This window comes from Penicillium paradoxum (genome assembly GCF_028828445.1).
Source record: "Penicillium paradoxum strain IBT 22861 chromosome Unknown utg000002l_segment0_segment0, whole genome shotgun sequence".
Taxonomy (NCBI): Eukaryota; Fungi; Ascomycota; class Eurotiomycetes; order Eurotiales; family Aspergillaceae; genus Penicillium; species Penicillium paradoxum.
Genome location: NW_026643180.1, coordinates 5,119,190 through 5,136,844, shown reverse-complemented (window position 1 = coordinate 5,136,844; position 17,655 = coordinate 5,119,190). Strand labels below are relative to the sequence as shown.

General features: G+C 49.1%; 4 protein-coding genes across 4 annotated transcripts; 2 read left to right on the top strand and 2 right to left on the bottom strand.

Moving 5' to 3' along the window:
* Positions 1–558: 558 nt before the first annotated feature.
* abr2 (laccase abr2) lies at positions 559–2,592 on the top strand (the record flags this gene model as incomplete). The annotated part of the gene is made up of 5 exons (XM_057172861.1): positions 559–753; positions 813–1,039; positions 1,093–1,263; positions 1,319–1,444; positions 1,500–2,592. 5 exons carry the CDS (start codon positions 559–561, stop codon positions 2,590–2,592), a joined length of 1,812 nt encoding a protein of 603 aa, XP_057036764.1.
* Positions 2,593–4,377: 1,785 nt separating this feature from the next.
* pksP (polyketide synthase alb1) lies at positions 4,378–11,045 on the top strand (the record flags this gene model as incomplete). Its single annotated transcript, XM_057172860.1, has 5 exons — positions 4,378–4,664; positions 4,738–5,029; positions 5,114–8,515; positions 8,571–9,326; positions 9,384–11,045. 5 exons carry the CDS (start codon positions 4,378–4,380, stop codon positions 11,043–11,045), a joined length of 6,399 nt encoding a protein of 2,132 aa, XP_057036763.1.
* Positions 11,046–11,720: 675 nt separating this feature from the next.
* On the bottom strand, positions 11,721–15,430 carry N7457_001813 (uncharacterized protein; the record flags this gene model as incomplete). Its single annotated transcript, XM_057172859.1, has 5 exons — positions 11,721–12,668; positions 12,721–13,509; positions 13,565–14,283; positions 14,334–15,135; positions 15,227–15,430. 5 exons carry the CDS (start codon positions 15,428–15,430, stop codon positions 11,721–11,723), a joined length of 3,462 nt encoding a protein of 1,153 aa, XP_057036762.1.
* Positions 15,431–15,933: 503 nt separating this feature from the next.
* On the bottom strand, positions 15,934–17,442 carry N7457_001812 (putative flavin dependent monooxygenase; the record flags this gene model as incomplete). Its single annotated transcript, XM_057172858.1, has 2 exons — positions 15,934–17,323; positions 17,372–17,442. The coding sequence occupies 2 exons, from the start codon at positions 17,440–17,442 to the stop codon at positions 15,934–15,936; spliced, it is 1,461 nt and encodes a 486-aa protein (XP_057036761.1).
* Positions 17,443–17,655: the final 213 nt, after the last annotated feature.

Sequence of the window (17,655 nt, the reverse complement as noted above, 5' to 3'; positions counted from 1 at the left end):
CTGTACTGCTTAGCACATGAAAGCCATAGTCTGAGACCCGATGCCATTTAGTGGCAGGATGCCGGATCGAGTAATCTCCACATTCTTTGTGTTGTCGAAGGATTTCCACCCACACAAAACTAGCCCAGTGGTTCTTAATGTCTTAGAGAGTCCCCTTACATAAGTTCAACTCATGTCAAAAATGGAAGACTTTTTAGAGCCAGATCTTCCCCAGCCACCACAACATTCTTTAATGAGCAACTAAACTACTTGTCTTTACCAAACTATGCATATGTGGCAAACAAAAATACTGTTTTGGCTATTTCGAGAAAAATGCAAACATGCTTTTGGATCTTAAATGCTTCCCAATGTGGATCAGAAACAGAAACATAGGCCTAGGCCTTGTCCATGATAATCTCATACAAACTATTCACATATGTCTTTATCCACGTTGAACAGCTGCTGGATTTTCAAAAAGCTAATAACTGTCTGTCTCCCGACTTTGACAGCTATTAGATCAAGCCCAAAATTATATTTACCTTACCAATATTGTTTATTCCCTTCGTGTCAGTCATTGAAATGGCACCTTTGAGAGCTCTCGCGACCTTAGCTGCTACTGGGCTCGTGCATTTAGCCTGGGCAAAACATGTTAACTTCGAATTGGACTTGACTTGGCAAAAGGGTGCGCCGGATGGTAATATGCGAGAGATGATCCTTATGAATGATCAATTCCCGGGCCCTGAATTGCGCATAGACCAGGGTGATAATGTTGAAGTAGGTCTTTCTTTTTGAGACAAAACTACTATGAAAGAGTCTTTACTGACAGCCTATAGTTCGTTGTCCACAACAATATGCCCTTCAATACTACCATACACTTCCACGGCATTGAGCAGCTGAATACTCCATGGTCTGATGGTGTTCCTGGTCTCACCCAAAAGCCTATCCAGCCTGGACACAGTTGGACATACCGTTGGACCGCCACCCAGTATGGCACATATTGGTACCATGCCCATGCTCGGGGTGACATGATGGATGGTCTTTATGGCCCCATTTGGATCAAGTAAGGTCCCACATTTCCGCTTCGGCTCCATAATCGCAGACTGACAAATTCAGCCCTGGACCGGAGGTTCCACAGCCGTTTCATCTTATTTCAGACAATACCCAGGATATTGCGGCAATGAAAAATGCGGAGAAAAATCCTCAACTTGTGATACTCTCTGATTGGGATCACTTGACCTCTGATGAGTATCAAAAGGTGATGGAAGAAAGCCGTTTGGATGTTTTGTATGTGAAGAAGTTGTTATTCGGACTTTCATGGAGATATACTAACAATTCCCAGCTGCTCAGACAGCGTCCTCATCAACGGACGGGGAGCAGTGTACTGTCCAGGAACCGAAAGAATATCGAGTGTAGAGCTTTCTTACCTCAAAACTGCAATTAACAATAAGCCACTCAGTGACAAAGGGTAAGATATGATCTGCCAAAAGAATCAGTATTTTGCTGGCTAACATTCGCCTAAGTTGTCTCCCTAATATTTACGAAACACAGGGTGACTTCCCCCCAACCTATGAGGACAAGATCCCGGCGGGCTTGAATTCTGGCTGCACGCCTACCACCGGTTTTCACGAGATTATTGAAGTTGACCCCAATGCTAGCTGGGTTAGCCTGAAGTTCATCAGTGCCTCATCTCTCAAGGCTCTTATGTTCTCTATCGACGAGCATCCTATGTATATCTACGAAGTTGATGGTAGCTACATTGAGCCTCAACTTGTTCAAAGTGCCACCATTTATAGCGGTGAGCGCTATGCTGCAATGATCAAGCTTGACAAGGCTTGGAAAGACTATACTATCCGAGTCCCGGACACTCAAGGCGATCAGATTATCTCTGGTTTTGCCACGTTAAGATATAAGGGTGCTCAGGATCTTCAACACGCATACCCATCTAAACCGTATTTGGACTACGGCGGAAGAAACACCTCCGCCTCCGTCATTCCATTGAAGAATAAGGCCATCAAGCCTTACCCTGCCGTGACAATTCCTCAGGCTGCTGATCAGCTTGTTAATCTCACCATCGGTCGTTTGGGCTCGTCATACACATGGACTGCTTCAGGTAGTGGCCTGTACGACATGATGGCCAACTGGGACAATCCGATACTCTACGACATCAACGCAAAGGACAATCTGGATCCACAAGTCACTATCCAAACCAAGAATGGAACCTGGGTCGACTTGCTGCTTCAACTAGGCGAAATGCCTAATACTCCTGCGACCCAAGCCCCTCATGTTATGCATAAGCACTCCAACAAGGGCTTCATCCTTGGTGTTGGCCCCGGCTTCTTCGAGTGGTCCAGTACTGAGGAAGCCTATGCTGAGCGCCCTGAGCTCTTCCAAATGGAGAACCCACAAATGAGGGATACATTCGTCACCAATGGCTCTAAGGGACCAACATGGATGATTGTGCGGTACCAGGTCGTTAATCCGGGTCCCTTCATTCTTCACTGCCACATCGAAACCCACATGGCCAATGGAATGGCAATCGCTCTACTTGATGGCATTGATGCATGGCCTCAAGTTCCTGCTGGAGAAGATCAAAGCCCTGGTGCCCAGTATTGACCCACTGACTGCGGCTAAAGTGACTATTGACCAGAGTTACCAATTTGATCATTGGTACATGACATGCGATATGAGGTCTATTTTTGTACTGAGATTTTGGGAGGCTTGCTTTTATGAATTATGTTTGCCTATAATAGCGAGGATACCATTCAGTTTTGCTTTATGAAATCAATTATTTCTTTTGTCAAGATACCCGTGGAGTGCCTTGGTTCCAGGCTTCCACCCCTCCTAGCCAGTTCAGATAGTAGGAGTAGCAACCATCTGCATCTTTCATCATCTCTGTTTATTCATAAAATGCATATGTATAGTCTGCTTGCGGCCGGTGGCCCGATAAGGATGGCCCACCCCGTCAGACATTTGGGAGCAGCCGTGGCCTTCATCGGGATATCGCCAGATAACCTATGAGGTGTTTGACGATCCATTTTTGATGATGCAGCCACCCATCATGCGCAAAAGCATTGATTGAGTCGGTTGAGTTTGCTTTGTACATCTCGGTATACCCTCTTACGTGTATCCTCCTAAGCTACATACATAACTTGGCATCGGTATATGTTGTAAAATAGTAAACAGGAGTTTTGCCGGCGCCGAAGACAAGATCGGGCCGTAATGATGGTATCGGCCCGAGGAGCGAATGTCACCGGGAACTGACAGTGGGCGTAGCGAGCAGGTCTCAGAAAATATGATTTGAACCCCGAGTCATGACGTAAGGAAAACAGTATGATGATGCTCTCAGATGATCTGCATGATATTACTAAAGTTGTAAAAGATCTGCGGCAGCTTTCCTCAATTGGTTTCCTGTTGCATTCAACCCAAGCGTTCTATATCTTCATTGTTTACTTCGTACGAGATGATGCCTCACTTCCGAGTGCCTGCTTATCCTTGTGATCTCAGAGCTTATTGTGGCAGGATCTTACTCCGATGAAAATTGCAGCATTATTTGCATTACCTGCATTACTTGACATTCTTTTGGCACGTCGTTATCATGCAGGCCACTCTTAGGGCTTGGAATACATCACGTGACCAATGGAAGCACCGGCTGTAACCTTCTGAAAGCAGCCACATCACTTTTCTATTGCAACTCCATGATGTTTGTACTTTGTACCGGGACTAAGCTTCCTTGAATCCTCAGTGGAGTGGAAGGATCTGGAATGGGGAAGGATCTGGAATGGAACGTCCGGGTAAGAATTCCGATCCAGTATTGATAACTCTGTTGATTGCTAGTCTTATCCGCAAACAGCACTCGTGGATCGGGGACTTGTGAACTATCATCGGGTTGCCGGTTCAATTACTAGTTGATAAATAAACTTCAGAGCCTAATCGGGCAATCCAAGGAACTGAGGTACAGCTTTGGCCACCCGATCCCTTTCTAGACTCATTTAGGTAGGCATAGCGCAGTCTTAAAAAATCATGGAGTTGAGTATAGTAACGGTTCCATTGATCGATGTTCGAGCCATCGTATCCCCATTAATACGGGTACTACGAGAATCATAAACTTTCGCAACATATTGGATGCTAAGTCATAGGATCCTACATATCCCCATAGTCTCAGGCCAGTGGATCCCGATCCAGGGAGCAAAACAGGGAATAATGGAAAAGAAAAAAAATATTTGCAGCTTGCCATTCGGATACAGCTAAGGCCGTGTCCTGTTCTAATTACCCTTGACCCACTCCGTGGGAAATGCACACATGTATAAAGTATGATATCCGTCGAATCGCCTGTCATTGAACCTTGATTATTCTTTCTCCGTATATCCTCGAATTGGTCATTTGGCTCAGGGGATGAATATGGAAGGCCCCAGTCGTGTGTATCTCTTCGGAGATCAGACTGCCGACTTCGACTCGGGCCTCCGCCGTCTGTTGCATGCCAAAAATGACTCTTTGTTGGTGGCATTCTTCCAAAAGTGTTACTATGCCTTGCGTAAAGAAATTACTTCGCTTCCACCCTCCGAGCGGCAGATATTTCCCCGGTTTACAAGCATTGTTGATCTCCTCGCGAGATACCGAGAGTCAGGGGCAAATCCAGCCCTCGAAAGCGCCTTGACAGCCATTTACCAGCTGGGAAGCTTTATCCAGTAAGAATGACCCACAAGAGCCTTCTTATATGGCGCAAATGATTGTGCCCAGTTTGCTGACAGAATGTGATAGCTACTATGGCGATTTGGGCCATGTCTACCCGTCCGGCGATGAGAGCTGCATCATTGGTCTTTGCACTGGCCAACTCACGTCCGCGGCTGTGAGTTGTGCAAAGACCGTTGGAGAGCTCATCCCCGCTGGTGTTGAGACAGTTGTGATTGCTCTCAGGCTTGGCATGTGCGTCACAAAAGTACAGGAGCTTGTAGAATGCAGCAAACCGGCGGCATCAAGCTGGTCTGTGTTGGTTTCTGGCATGCGTGATCCGGAGGCTCAGGAGTTGATTCAAAGATACGCGCACAAAAATGTAAGTGGATAGCGCAGAGTCCACTTCAGAGATCGGGCATGATTGAGACTAACATTTTAAAAGGCTTTGCCCCGCGTATCCCAGCCTTATATCAGTGCAGTGAGCCCTAATGGACTAACGATCAGTGGTCCCCCAAGCTTTCTGGGCCGTTTCATTGAGACAAGTCTTTCAAAAGAGCACAAGCCCATGAGAGTTCAAATCCACGGTCCCTACCATGCCTCACATCTGTATGATGACCGGGATATTGATCGCATTATGGAGACTTGGCCTGCGGAGCAATTCATGGGTTATGTGCCTCAGATTCCTGTCTTTTCAAGCGAGACCGGTTCGATCTTCGAGGTGGAGAGCCTTGAGCAGCTCTTGAGGATTTCTCTCAAGGAGATCCTGCAACGTCAGCTTTGCTGGGACAAGGTCGTTGAGTCATGTCGGTTGACCTTGAACTCGGCCACACCATGCACTCTCTTCCCTATTGCGAGCACTGCAACACAGAGCCTTTTCAATTCATTGAAAAAGACTGGATTCTCCAACCTTGAAATTGACAACACAATTGGAGACGTGAAAAAGGAATCTGCTGGAGATAACCAAAGTGGCCGTTCTGAACAGTCAAAGATTGCAATCATTGGTCTTTCTGGAAGATTCCCAGAAGCGCCTGACACCGAAGCATTCTGGGATCTTTTGAAAAAGGGATTGGATGTTCATCGGGAGGTTCCACCAGAGCGTTGGGATGTCAAGGCCCACGTTGACAAGGAAGGCAAGATACGAAACACCAGCCAAGTTCAATACGGATGTTGGTACAAAGACGCCGGAATGTTCGATCCCCGATTCTTCAACATGTCTCCGCGTGAAGCACTTCAGGCAGACCCTGCTCAGCGTCTGGCGCTCCTTACTGCATACGAAGCTTTCGAAATGGCTGGATTCATCCCTGATAGCACTCCTTCTACGCAGAAAAACCGCGTTGGCGTCTTCTATGGAATGACCAGCGATGACTATCGTGAGGTCAACAGTGGTCAGGATATTGACACCTACTTCATCCCTGGTGGAAATCGTGCCTTCACTCCCGGCCGCATCAACTATTACTTCAAGTTCAGCGGCCCCAGTGTCAGTGTTGATACAGCTTGCTCCTCAAGTCTTGCAGCCATTCATGTGGCATGTAACTCTCTGTGGAAGAACGATTGTGATTCTGCCATTGCTGGTGGTGTTAACATTCTGACGAACCCTGACAATCATGCTGGTCTTGACCGTGGACACTTCCTTTCGAGGACTGGAAACTGCACTACCTTTGACGATGGTGCTGATGGCTACTGCAGAGCGGATGGAATTGGCTCCATTGTCCTGAAGAGACTCGAGGATGCCCAGGCCGACAACGATCCAATTTACGGTATCATCGGAGGTGCCTACACCAACCATTCAGCAGAGGCTGTCTCAATCACTCGGCCTCATGTCGGAGCCCAGTCATTCATTTTTGACAAACTCCTGAATGAGTCAAACACGGATCCTAAGGAGGTCAGCTATATTGAAATGCACGGAACTGGTACACAGGCAGGCGATGCCGTGGAGATGCAGTCGGTTCTCGATGTCTTCGCTCCTGACTACCGTCGTGGGCCAACTCAATCCCTTCACCTCGGCTCAGCAAAAGCAAACATTGGACACGGAGAATCAGCATCTGGTGTCACGGCTCTGATCAAGGTCTTGATGATGATGCGGAAGAACATGATCCCACCTCACAGTGGTATCAAGACCAAGATCAACCATAACTTCCCAACAGACTTCCCTCAGCGCAATGTTCACATTGCTTCGCAGCCTACCCCCTGGAATAGGCCCAATGGTGGTCAGCGCAAGACATTTGTCAACAACTTCTCGGCCGCTGGTGGCAACACTGCTCTGTTGGTTGAGGATGGCCCACTCAACGAGGAGAATGTGGCGGACTCCCGGTCTGCCCATCCTGTGCTTGTCTCTGCCAGGTCCCAGTCTGCTCTCAAGAACAACATCTCTGCTCTTGTGCAGTATATTGACACGAACAAGAATCTTTTCAATGTCAACCAGGCTAGCTTCCTTGCAAATCTGTCCTATACCACCACAGCGAGACGCATCCATCATCCATTCCGGGTGGCAGTCACTGGATCAACATTGGATGAAGTTCGAAGTGCACTGGCTCCTATTGTCAACCGCGATAGCATTAGCCCGGCCCCCGTCAATGCACCTGGAATTGGCTTTGTCTTTACTGGGCAAGGTGCTCAGTACACTGGCATGGGACGCCAGCTATATGAGGACTGCTCTCAGTTCCGTGCTCATATTGAGCACTTGGACTGCATTGGCCAGAGCCAGGGATTCCCATCTATTGTGTCTCTGGTTGATGGAAGCATTCCGATTGAGGAGCACAGTCCAGTTGCTACCCAGCTTGGGACAACTTGCGTGCAAATGGCATTGACCAAGTACTGGGGCTCTTTGGGTGTCACCCCTACCTTTGTACTTGGTCACAGCCTCGGAGAATTTGCCGCGCTCAACGCAGCCGGTGTTTTGACAACCAGTGACACGATCTACCTTGCCGGGCGACGGGCTCAGCTTCTTACCGAACAATGCAAGGTTGGAACACACGCCATGCTTGCTGTCAAGTCCTCAGTCGCACAGGTCAAGCAGTTCCTCGACGATGCTACTGAGGTGGCTTGTATCAATGCTCCCAGCGAGACTGTTATCAGCGGATCAAGTGCCAAGATTGACGAGCTTGCTCAAACACTTGCCAATGAAGGCTTCAAGGCCACTAAGCTGAAAGTACCTTTCGCTTTCCACTCTGCGCAGGTTGATCCTATCCTTGAAGGTCTTGCCGAAATTGCTCGAGGTGTTACTTTCAACAAGCCTTCAATACCCTTTGTGTCTGCTCTTCTTGGAGATGTTATCAAGGAAGAAAACAGTGAGATGCTTGGTCCCAACTATTTGACTCGCCACTGCCGGGAGACTGTCAACTTCCTTGGTGCTCTTGAAGCTACCCGGCACTCTAATCTGATGAACGACAAGACTATTTGGGTCGAAATTGGATCTCACGCTGTCTGTTCTGGAATGGTCAAGTCAACCTTCGGTCCTCAGGCAACTACCGTGGCTTCTCTCCGTCGCCAAGAAGACTCCTGGAAGGTCCTCTCAACCAGTGTTTCTGCTCTGTATCTGGCTGGAATTGAGCTTCGCTGGAAGGAATACCACCAGGACTTTACTGCCGGACATAAGGTTCTTCCACTTCCCTCCTACAAGTGGGACCTCAAGAACTATTGGATTCCATACACCAACAACTTCTGTCTGCTCAAGGGTGCACCTGCCACAGCAGTGGGTGAGAGTACACCAGTCTCTGTGTTCTTGTCAACAGCCGCTCAAAAGGTCTTGGAGACTAGCGGTGACAATTCGACGGCAACTATTGTCATCGAGAATGACATTGCTGATCCCGAACTGAACCGCGTCATTGCCGGCCACAAGGTCAATGGTGCCTGTCTTACTCCATCGGTATATATCTCCCAGCTCTCTCGTTTTGAAGTTTCGCTCGCTAACTTGGATGTAGTCTTTGTACGCCGATATTGCACAGACCTTGGCCGAATACCTCGTGCAGAACTACAAACCTGAATGGAAGGACCGAGGCTTTGATGTTTGCAACGTGGTAGTACCAAAGCCACTGATTGCAAAGGGCGGCAAGCAACTCTTCCGGGTCTCAGCCACTGCCAACTGGGCCGACGAAATTGCCCATGTGCAGGTGTGGTCTGTGACCCCCGAAGGCAAAAAGATCCTGGACCACGCTACCTGTGAGATCAAGTTCTTTGATCCGAGCACTTACGAGCTCGAGTGGAAGCGCAGCTCTTATCTCATCAAGCGAAGCATCGAGCATCTTCAAGAAAGCACGATCACTGGCCAGGCTCACCGTATGAAGCGCGGAATGGTTTACAAGCTCTTTGCCTCTCTGGTTGACTATGACGAGAACTACAAATCCATTCGGGAGGTCATCCTTGACAGCGAAGAGCACGAAGCTACCGCTCTGGTCAAGTTTGAGGCTGCGCCTGGAAACTTCCATCGCAACCCCTTCTGGATTGATAGCATTGGCCACTTGTCAGGCTTCATCATGAACGCTAGCGATAACACTGATTCCAAGAACCAAGTGTTCGTGAACCATGGATGGGACTCGATGCGTTGTTTGAAGAAGTTCGACCCGAGCGTCACCTATCGGACCTACGTGAGAATGCAGCCTTGGAAAGACGCTATCTGGGCCGGTGATGTCTATTTGTTCGAGGGCGATGATATCGTTGCTGTGTATGGTGGTGTCAAGGTATGTCAAAAGATCCTCCCCATGATTTGAGCGAAATACTAACACAACGCAATAAAGTTCCAAGCATTGTCACGGAAGATCCTCGACATGGCTCTTCCCCCTGCTGGGGCCGCAGCTCCCAAGTCTGCCGCCAAGCGTGCTCCTGCTCCTATTGATGTTCAGAAGGCAAAGAATGGCCCGGTCAAAAAGGCTTCCTCTTCACCAAAGTCTGCAGCTCCTACTCTGGCTAAGCGTGCTCTCACCATTCTTGCCGAAGAGGTCGGACTTTCAGCATCTGAGATGACTGATGATCTCAACTTCGCTGATTACGGGGTCGACTCCCTTCTCTCACTGACTGTCACTGGCCGATATCGTGAAGATATGGGACTTGATCTGGAGTCCTCTGTCTTCGTGGATCAACCAACTGTCAAAGAGTTTAAGTGTCTCCTTGCACAGATGAGTCCTGCCGAAAGCAGCAATGATGAATCCAGTAGCGAAGGAGATACTTCATCGGCCGCATCTTCGACTGATATCTCATCTCCCAACTCCAGTGGTCTACCCACTCCTGCGAATGAGAAGTCCATGACACATGGTTCCCTGGAACAAAATGATACCATGAAGCTCATCACCTCAATCTTGGCCGAAGAGATTGGTGTGGAATCCGAGGAACTCGACGGCGATGCAAACCTCGGTGAGATGGGTCTGGACTCTTTGATGTCCCTCACCGTTCTAGGTAAGATCCGTGAGGAGTTGGACCTTGACCTTCCAGGGGAGTTCTTCATTGAGAACCAAACTCTCGATGACATTGAGGTCACCCTGGATTTAAAGCCCAAAGCCGCCCCCGCAGAGCCGATCAGACTGCCTCAGCAAATGCCAGTTCAAGCCCCAGTGGTCGCCCCTAGGACTGCCATTCAGCACCCACCAGCCACTTCCATCCTACTGCAAGGCAACCCGAAGACGGCGACACAGAAGCTTTTCTTGTTCCCTGATGGCTCAGGCTCTGCGACCTCTTACGCCTCTATTCCTGGAATCTCTCCGGATGTTTGTGTCTACGGACTCAACTGTCCATACATGCGTACACCTGAGAACCTCAAGTTCAGCCTGGACGAGCTCACTGCTCCCTACGTTGCAGAGATCCGGCGCCGCCAGCCTACTGGCCCTTATAACTTTGGTGGCTGGTCCGCCGGTGGTATCTGCGCCTACGACGCAGCGCGTCAACTAATCTTCGAAGAAGGCGAGCGAGTTGAGCGCCTGCTCCTCCTAGACTCACCGTTCCCTATCGGACTGGAGAAGCTGCCTCCTCGCCTGTACAGCTTCTTCGACACCATCGGTCTGTTTGGCGAGGGTAAGGCACCCCCACCAAAATGGCTGCTCCCTCACTTCCTGGCATTCATCGATTCCTTGGATGCTTACAAGGCAGTTCCATTCCCCTACACAGACCCTAATCTTGCTGAAAAGCTTCCCAAAACCTTCCTGGTCTGGGCCAAGGATGGTGTCTGCTCCAAGCCCGGTGATGCCCGTCCTGCGCCTGCAGCTGATGGCAGCACCGACCCCCGTGAGATGCTTTGGCTGTTGAACAACCGCACTGACCTCGGTCCGAATGGTTGGGATACCCTCGTTGGGCCCAAGCATGTCGGCGGAATCACGATCATGGAGGGTGCCAATCACTTTACCATGACTCGTGGCGAGAAGGCCAAGGAGTTGGCTGCATTCATTGCCAACTCTATGGCTTCACAGTAAACGAACGCACTGCATCTTGGGAGTCTAATCAGAGTTACGAGTTTTCGCCTTTCAAGAGCGTTTTTTTTGGCTCTTTTCTTTCTTTTTTGTTGTTCGTTCGCTTTCAATGCGCCCTCAAAATGCCCTCATTGCTCCCCTACTTACTACTGCAGTGTTTACTTCAAAATTTCGTGACATTACCATATTATATGAACTATAGTTTAATTATTAAATGAGAAACAAATTGAATGACCAGATGAAAAATTACCTATTTCATGATTTGGAAGACCAGTAATGGATACTGTCTACGATAGTACGAGAAAATACTAAGACAAACACACTGTACCAACCAGAGTGGACTACGCACCAGCTGTTGCTGAGAAGAAAGATGAAAACCCAGAAGAGCGTGGTGTTGCATCTGAGGCCTACTTTGCTCTTGCGAAACGAAAATCGCTCATGGGCTCGCAGGGAAAGTCGCAATGAATGAAACGCCAGGAAGATGCAATGTCACAACGAGCGGATGAAAGGAAGAAAGATCCATCTAATGTGATTATGAGATGCTTCACAAAGAGCAAATGTCTCATCGTGTGTGTCAGGTCTAGACGTCATAGATTCGACGGGGTAATATAAATGTGTGGGAAAATGGTCGAGTACAGGAGACGTGGAGCACACAGGAGTGATGATTATGAGAGATTCTTAGAAAGGCACCTCTGAGCTGTATCGCAGCGCACTGCCTCTGCCCCCAGTACCACCATTACCATTACCATTACCATTGTGACTGACTCCGGGGCTGGTCGGCCGGCTGTTGGCCCACTTAGGGCTTCTGGGCTGAGTGCTTGTAGAGCGAGTAGATGGGCGATTCTTCCTGATTTCACGAAGCTCGTCTTCCTTTCTGCGTAGGAACTCATCGCGTGTAGCAAGGACTGCTTCCAGCTCCTCAATTCGAGCTAGATGACGAGCGTTATCATCTTTCATGTGCAATTCATGAAGTTGAGTGATATTGCTGTTGGCCTTGCGCTTTAGAGTTTCATTCTCGGCTGTCAATCGGCGAGTCTCTGTGCCAGCCTGAGCAGCAGCTGTAGATGCAGTTTGGTATTGCTCCCGGATGTATTCCGATTGGTTTTTCTCGAACTCGGCCTTGCGCTCAAGATTCGAGTTTTCTTTGGTCAGACGGCGAACTTCCTCGCGTGCTGTCTCTAATTCAGCGGAACTGTCACCACCACCTTTGAGTGTTCGTCTGGCTTCGTCGAGCTCGTTCTTCAGCTCTGTTCGTTCTTCCTTCAGACTCGAGATAGTCTCTTTCTGCTTCTCGACGCGTTGTTCAATAGATGTTTTGGTCTCCGTCGCACGATCACGCTCTTTGCGGGTTGCATGTAGGTCATTTGTCCGGCTTTCATAGCGGTGTTGTAAGTCGCCCAGTGCCTTCTCTAGTTCCTTGCATCGAGAATTCGCTCGGACAAGTGCAGCCTTCAACCGGCCTTTCTCGGCTAAGTGAATGTTCTTCATCTGGATAAGATTGTTCTCCAGGGACTGCAAATCACGATCCAATGTTTGAGTGGGAGGTTTAGTTGACTCAGTAGATTGGGTGTTCTCTTGAGTATCCATCCGGGCGCGCTTTGACGAGTTATCCTCGGGTTCCTCGTCCTAATACACAATCTTAGCAAAATCCAAGTATATCAAGGGGAGGCAAACTTACCAGTGGACGCTTCTGAGCCGGCAGTGATACCTCGCCGGAAGGGCTGGAGCATTCCAACTCCTCCAGGGGTACAAAATGTAAAGGCTGAATAGTTGGCAATGGCCATCCAGCAACAGTATCCAACAGATAAACCAGAATCTCTTCGGCATCTTCATGTACACCGAGGGCATCATCTTGGAGATCGCCAACCTCGTCGTGGAGACGAGCAATGTAATGAACAAGTAAACGCAATCGATCCGGCTCGGGTAAATCAGGTAAACAACGCTCGATATGTTCACTTGTGTTGGCGACAAGGAACCAGATGACGGGTAGTAAGCTCCCGTTCCGGGCATAGGTCGTTCGTATGTGCTGCATGGACGGGCTTTTGGGGCTGAAGTAGGAATCCAACGCAAAAATAGCAGAGGGCGGTTTGAACAGCTCACGTGCGCTCTCGCTGGAATGGATACCAAAGCTGAGCGGCCCCTTTGCGAGGGATACTTCCAAACTGCTGCCCATCTCTCCGCGAGGTCGAGTATAAGTGAAGCCTTTACCCTGCAGATAACGCTCGAGTACGGCCTGTTTCTTTTCGTCTTGGACTGCAAGTATCAGATGGAGCTCGTGTGAGCCTGCTATCTCTATGAGATGGCCGAGGAATAGGAACTTTGCACTGGAATATTCAGCCCAGGATGCCTCTTTGGCAAAATCAGGATCAGGATCTTCTAAATGGTCTGAGATGTTCAAGTCCGGATGTGTCGAAACATTACTCAACCGCACAATGACCTGTCGCATATTTGAGTGCAAATCATCTCGCTGTACAAACAATGTAAGCTGTTTGAATTGTATTCAATACACAATCTCCACTCACCTCAGGTTCGGAAATTTGCGTATTTGGCTGGAAGCTGTCAAAGAATTGACGGATACAGGTAGCTGCATCAGTTAAAACACGTTCATAGTCATCCTTGACACGGGAATCCATCGGAAGGGTAACCGCAAATTCAGATGGTCCAAGGTGGACTGATCCAGGCACAACCTCCTCCATGCTAGTGACGGTCAACGCGCTGGGGTGAATGGTTTGAATTGATGGTTGGCCCATATGACCCGCATGGGCTAGTTCTGAGGGTGGGAGTAAAGGTTCTGAGTGGCCGTGATGGACTGCAATATGCGGGTGGGCAAAGGAATCTGTATCCGCTCTGACACTGAGCGGCGCGGTCGTCTCAGGGGCAGACACAGGAGCTGAAGCCTCGATATCACCTACGGAAGATGGTGTTTCGGCAGCATTAGCTGTTTGCGAGAGGCCAGGTTGGTTCCCTACGCCGAGCTGGGCCCAGGCGTTGTGTATCTTGTCCTTCGGAGTGGATTCCGGTAAACCACTATAGTGGTCCAAAGAGGCATCGGGGAGAGAATAATCCGACGGTTTAGCGCCGTTCTCTTCCATGATTTCGGCAGATAGGTTTGCGCGGCGAGATAAAAGAAGTGCTGGATAGGTGTTGGTTTCTATGGTCGTCTGATCTAGATCTTGTGATGGATTTGGAAGAAGTGTCTCTGGGACCGAGCTTAAACAGGTTGACTGGGCAAGCTCAAAGTCTGCGCAGATGTTAGCAAAATATGAAGATACATGTGGGATAGGAAAATACCTCTTACGAAAGGTCCACAGAAATGGAGAGACTGTGAATTCAAATCACCGTGGAACCAATTTTCGCCAAGAGAAACAGACTCGAAGCATAAGCTAACGGTTCCTAAGCTTGATGCCTGAGGGGGCGTCTCAGCTATCTCGGATACCTTGGGCTCCAGACCTAGACACTGCGTATTTGGATATGATGATTCGAGATTGTCGTGGTTATCTGGGGATTTCTGACGATGCCATGAGCATGCTGCGACAGAATTGGGATTTGGGTCATAGGTTGGACCACACTGCCGGGTGTCAACCACGGTGGCTTCGTCACACTCACCTAAAACTAGGTATGGGGGTGGACTAGACGACTCGGGGACGTAGTCAAAAGTCGCAGCGTTGGCCTGTAAGCGAAAGCTACTCGACCCAGTTGCTGAAAGCGGGGAATGACGTGGTGATTGTGATGATATCTCGTGAGAATGAGTTGAGGTCTCGATGTACTGAGTTTGGAGAGACTCTACGATCTCCGAAAGATTGTTTTGCCGCACGAATAGTGGCGAGGAGGTACCGGAATCAGGTCCACTCCACTCGATCTCACATTCAAAGGGGGTGCGACGGCTGCCCTCTGGATCGTTGGATGCTTCTGAGGATGAGGAAGAGATCACTATGACACCAGATGATTGAGAGGTACTGTCGCGTGTTGCTTCCTGATATGGCTCTTTCGATAATGTCGCCGTGCGTGCTGTTTCCCGAGATAGCGCTCTTCGTCGAGCTTTCTGCTGGTTCCAAACTAGTACAGCAAGCTCACTGGCGTTCTCTTTAGGTTCCTACACAAAGCAAGGGAAGCGCCGTGTTAGTCCAAGCTCATGTCACAACTCTTTGATGCATGCTAAACCCGAGAATAGCGTGGCGACTCACCCAAGTTGGATCGTACGGTCCCTCCCAATCAATGAGGTACTCGGTTTCTGTTTCACGGAGGATACACTTTATGGGCCACTCCTGATCGTCCGATTCACTGTTGTCACTGCTATCGCTTATAATCACAGTTGCAGCTGGAGGCCGGTCAGTACATTTTCTCTGGCGACTATCGAGTTTCGGGCGAGCCTGCTCTCGAAGCATCATGTGCGGGCGATTGTCGGGGAGATGTTGAATAACATGACGGGGAGTGAGATGAGAATACAGGTTCAATACTTATGAAATGCTCAAATGAGCTGCATTGATCCGAGACACATACAATTTTTGAGTCTAGGAAACATCCAGCACTTCCCCAAAGCACCGTGAAGGTATATGAAAGAGAGTACATGCGCGGCGCGCAACGGACGGACGGATAGCGCATCCGTCATCACGTGACAACGCTTATCGGCGGTATCAAGATGTAGATCTATAAGAGTGGGAATGATGCCATGGTCAATGAGTAGGGGTCTATAGTTTTCTAGAAAGTCGATCCTGTGAAGAGTTATATACATCTGGATCGCTATACCGTCTACACCCTGGCATATAGATACTGAACTGCCATCATCGTATATTACCCACTCCTCATTGTATAAAAGTTCATAGATCTATGCCGTCACTAGTATCTCTTGTACTTGCTGATTGAGAACTTGGCAAGTTGGCACCATGATCCTTCAATGTTCTTCCTGTTGCCTCTTCCACTCTTCAAAGTCAAATCCCAGCTCTGCTAGACTCTTAATGCTACTTCGCTTGTGACCTTGCTGCATGAACGCACGCTTGATATCTGGGAAATTGGCCCGCATCCACCTTTCCCGCTCCCCCCACCGAGTCCCAAGTTTGCCTTGCCCGTTGTTTGACAACCCGGGCCGGCGGATGGCCTTTTCGGCCCAATCATACAGAAAATTAAGATAATCGGCATCCATAGGGAATGGAAGAAGATGGAATTGCTTTCCATCTCCTTTGGCTTCAATCTCAGAGACCTCCCATATCTGCATTTCTTGTTTTGGTGGAAGAGTAAGCCGCGATGACCACACGCGAGAGAAAACGGCAGCGTGGTTCTCTGCCATGGGGAAAGGAATGACCCGCTGCGAAAGCACAGGGAACACAAGCGTGGGGTGATCTATATAGAACAATTGCTGGTAGACGTTCCTGGTTCGCCATCCATCAGTCACGGGCGATGGATTCAGTGAAGATAGAAAAGGATATGAATAGAAATAGCCAGTGCAGAAGACAATGGCCTCGACATGTTCTTCAATGCGTCCATCTGCAAATCTGACAGCTCTGTCATGGGTTGTGGGAGGAAGGAATTCGACTATCTCGGGGCAAATGATTTTCTCGCCAGCTGGAGGCGCAGCCAAGTAGGATTCAGATCGCTGAGAAACCAGCAGTTTGCCTTTGCTTACTTCGCTGATTTGGGCGCCAATGTCAAGCCCCGAGGCAGAACTCCCTACTACGACCACTTTCTTCTCCCGGAAGGGTTCTGGAGAGTCGTAGAATTTGGAATGAGAGATCGAGCCAGGGTAGGATGCATCCCAGGCCTGTATCCCTAAAATTTCAGGCACATATGGGACCGTAAAGTGACCACTAGCAACTACCACAGCGTCATAAGTGTGGGTTGTGTCCATGCCAGTAAGAAGATTCCTTGTAGTTAGACTCCAGGTACTCAAAGCCTCGTCCTGAAGTTTCACTTCTAAAACTTGAGTCTGAAATTGAATGAGGCCTTTGACATCCTCGGCATATTCCTCGAGGTATTGTTTCACTGTCGGGTGCTTAGGGAAGAGCTGGGATTCCAATGGAAATGCCTTGTCCGAGTAACGCATCAATTCCTTGGGGATGTTGGTCTCCAGCCGATTATAAACTGGGGACACGAATGCTGCCTCACGTGGCCCCTCAGTATGATCGATCCATACTGGCTGCTCAACTGGCTCATGAGGGTTTAGATGCGGGACCGCTGTCGACATCCCAATTTTGGACGAACTTGCATTATAGTTCCAAGCTCCTCCCACGGAGCTTCTTTGCTCGAACACCTCGACTTGAGTGAAGCATTTCTCGGCGAGGAGGTATCTGAGTCTGTCAGCATACCGTGATGAGGCTAGTCGCAACCCCGCTTACTTGACTGCGGCAAGGCCAGAGGGCCCTGCGCCGATGATAGCTACTCGGCGGACAGGATTTATGAGTGACATGCTTCCAAATGCGGCCTAGGGTTACGGTAGATTAGTTAACGAGAGAGTTGGGTTGATAGAGATGAAATAGCCTCGGAACATGCCAAGCGCTTCCGCCATAGTGGAGCAGGGTGTTTGTGCCTGATAGAGGGGGACGGGGGGGGTGCCATTGGGGATTATGGGGAGTCGAGAGTATTAAGGGTATTCATTCTATTCGTGTCATTTATGCTCAAG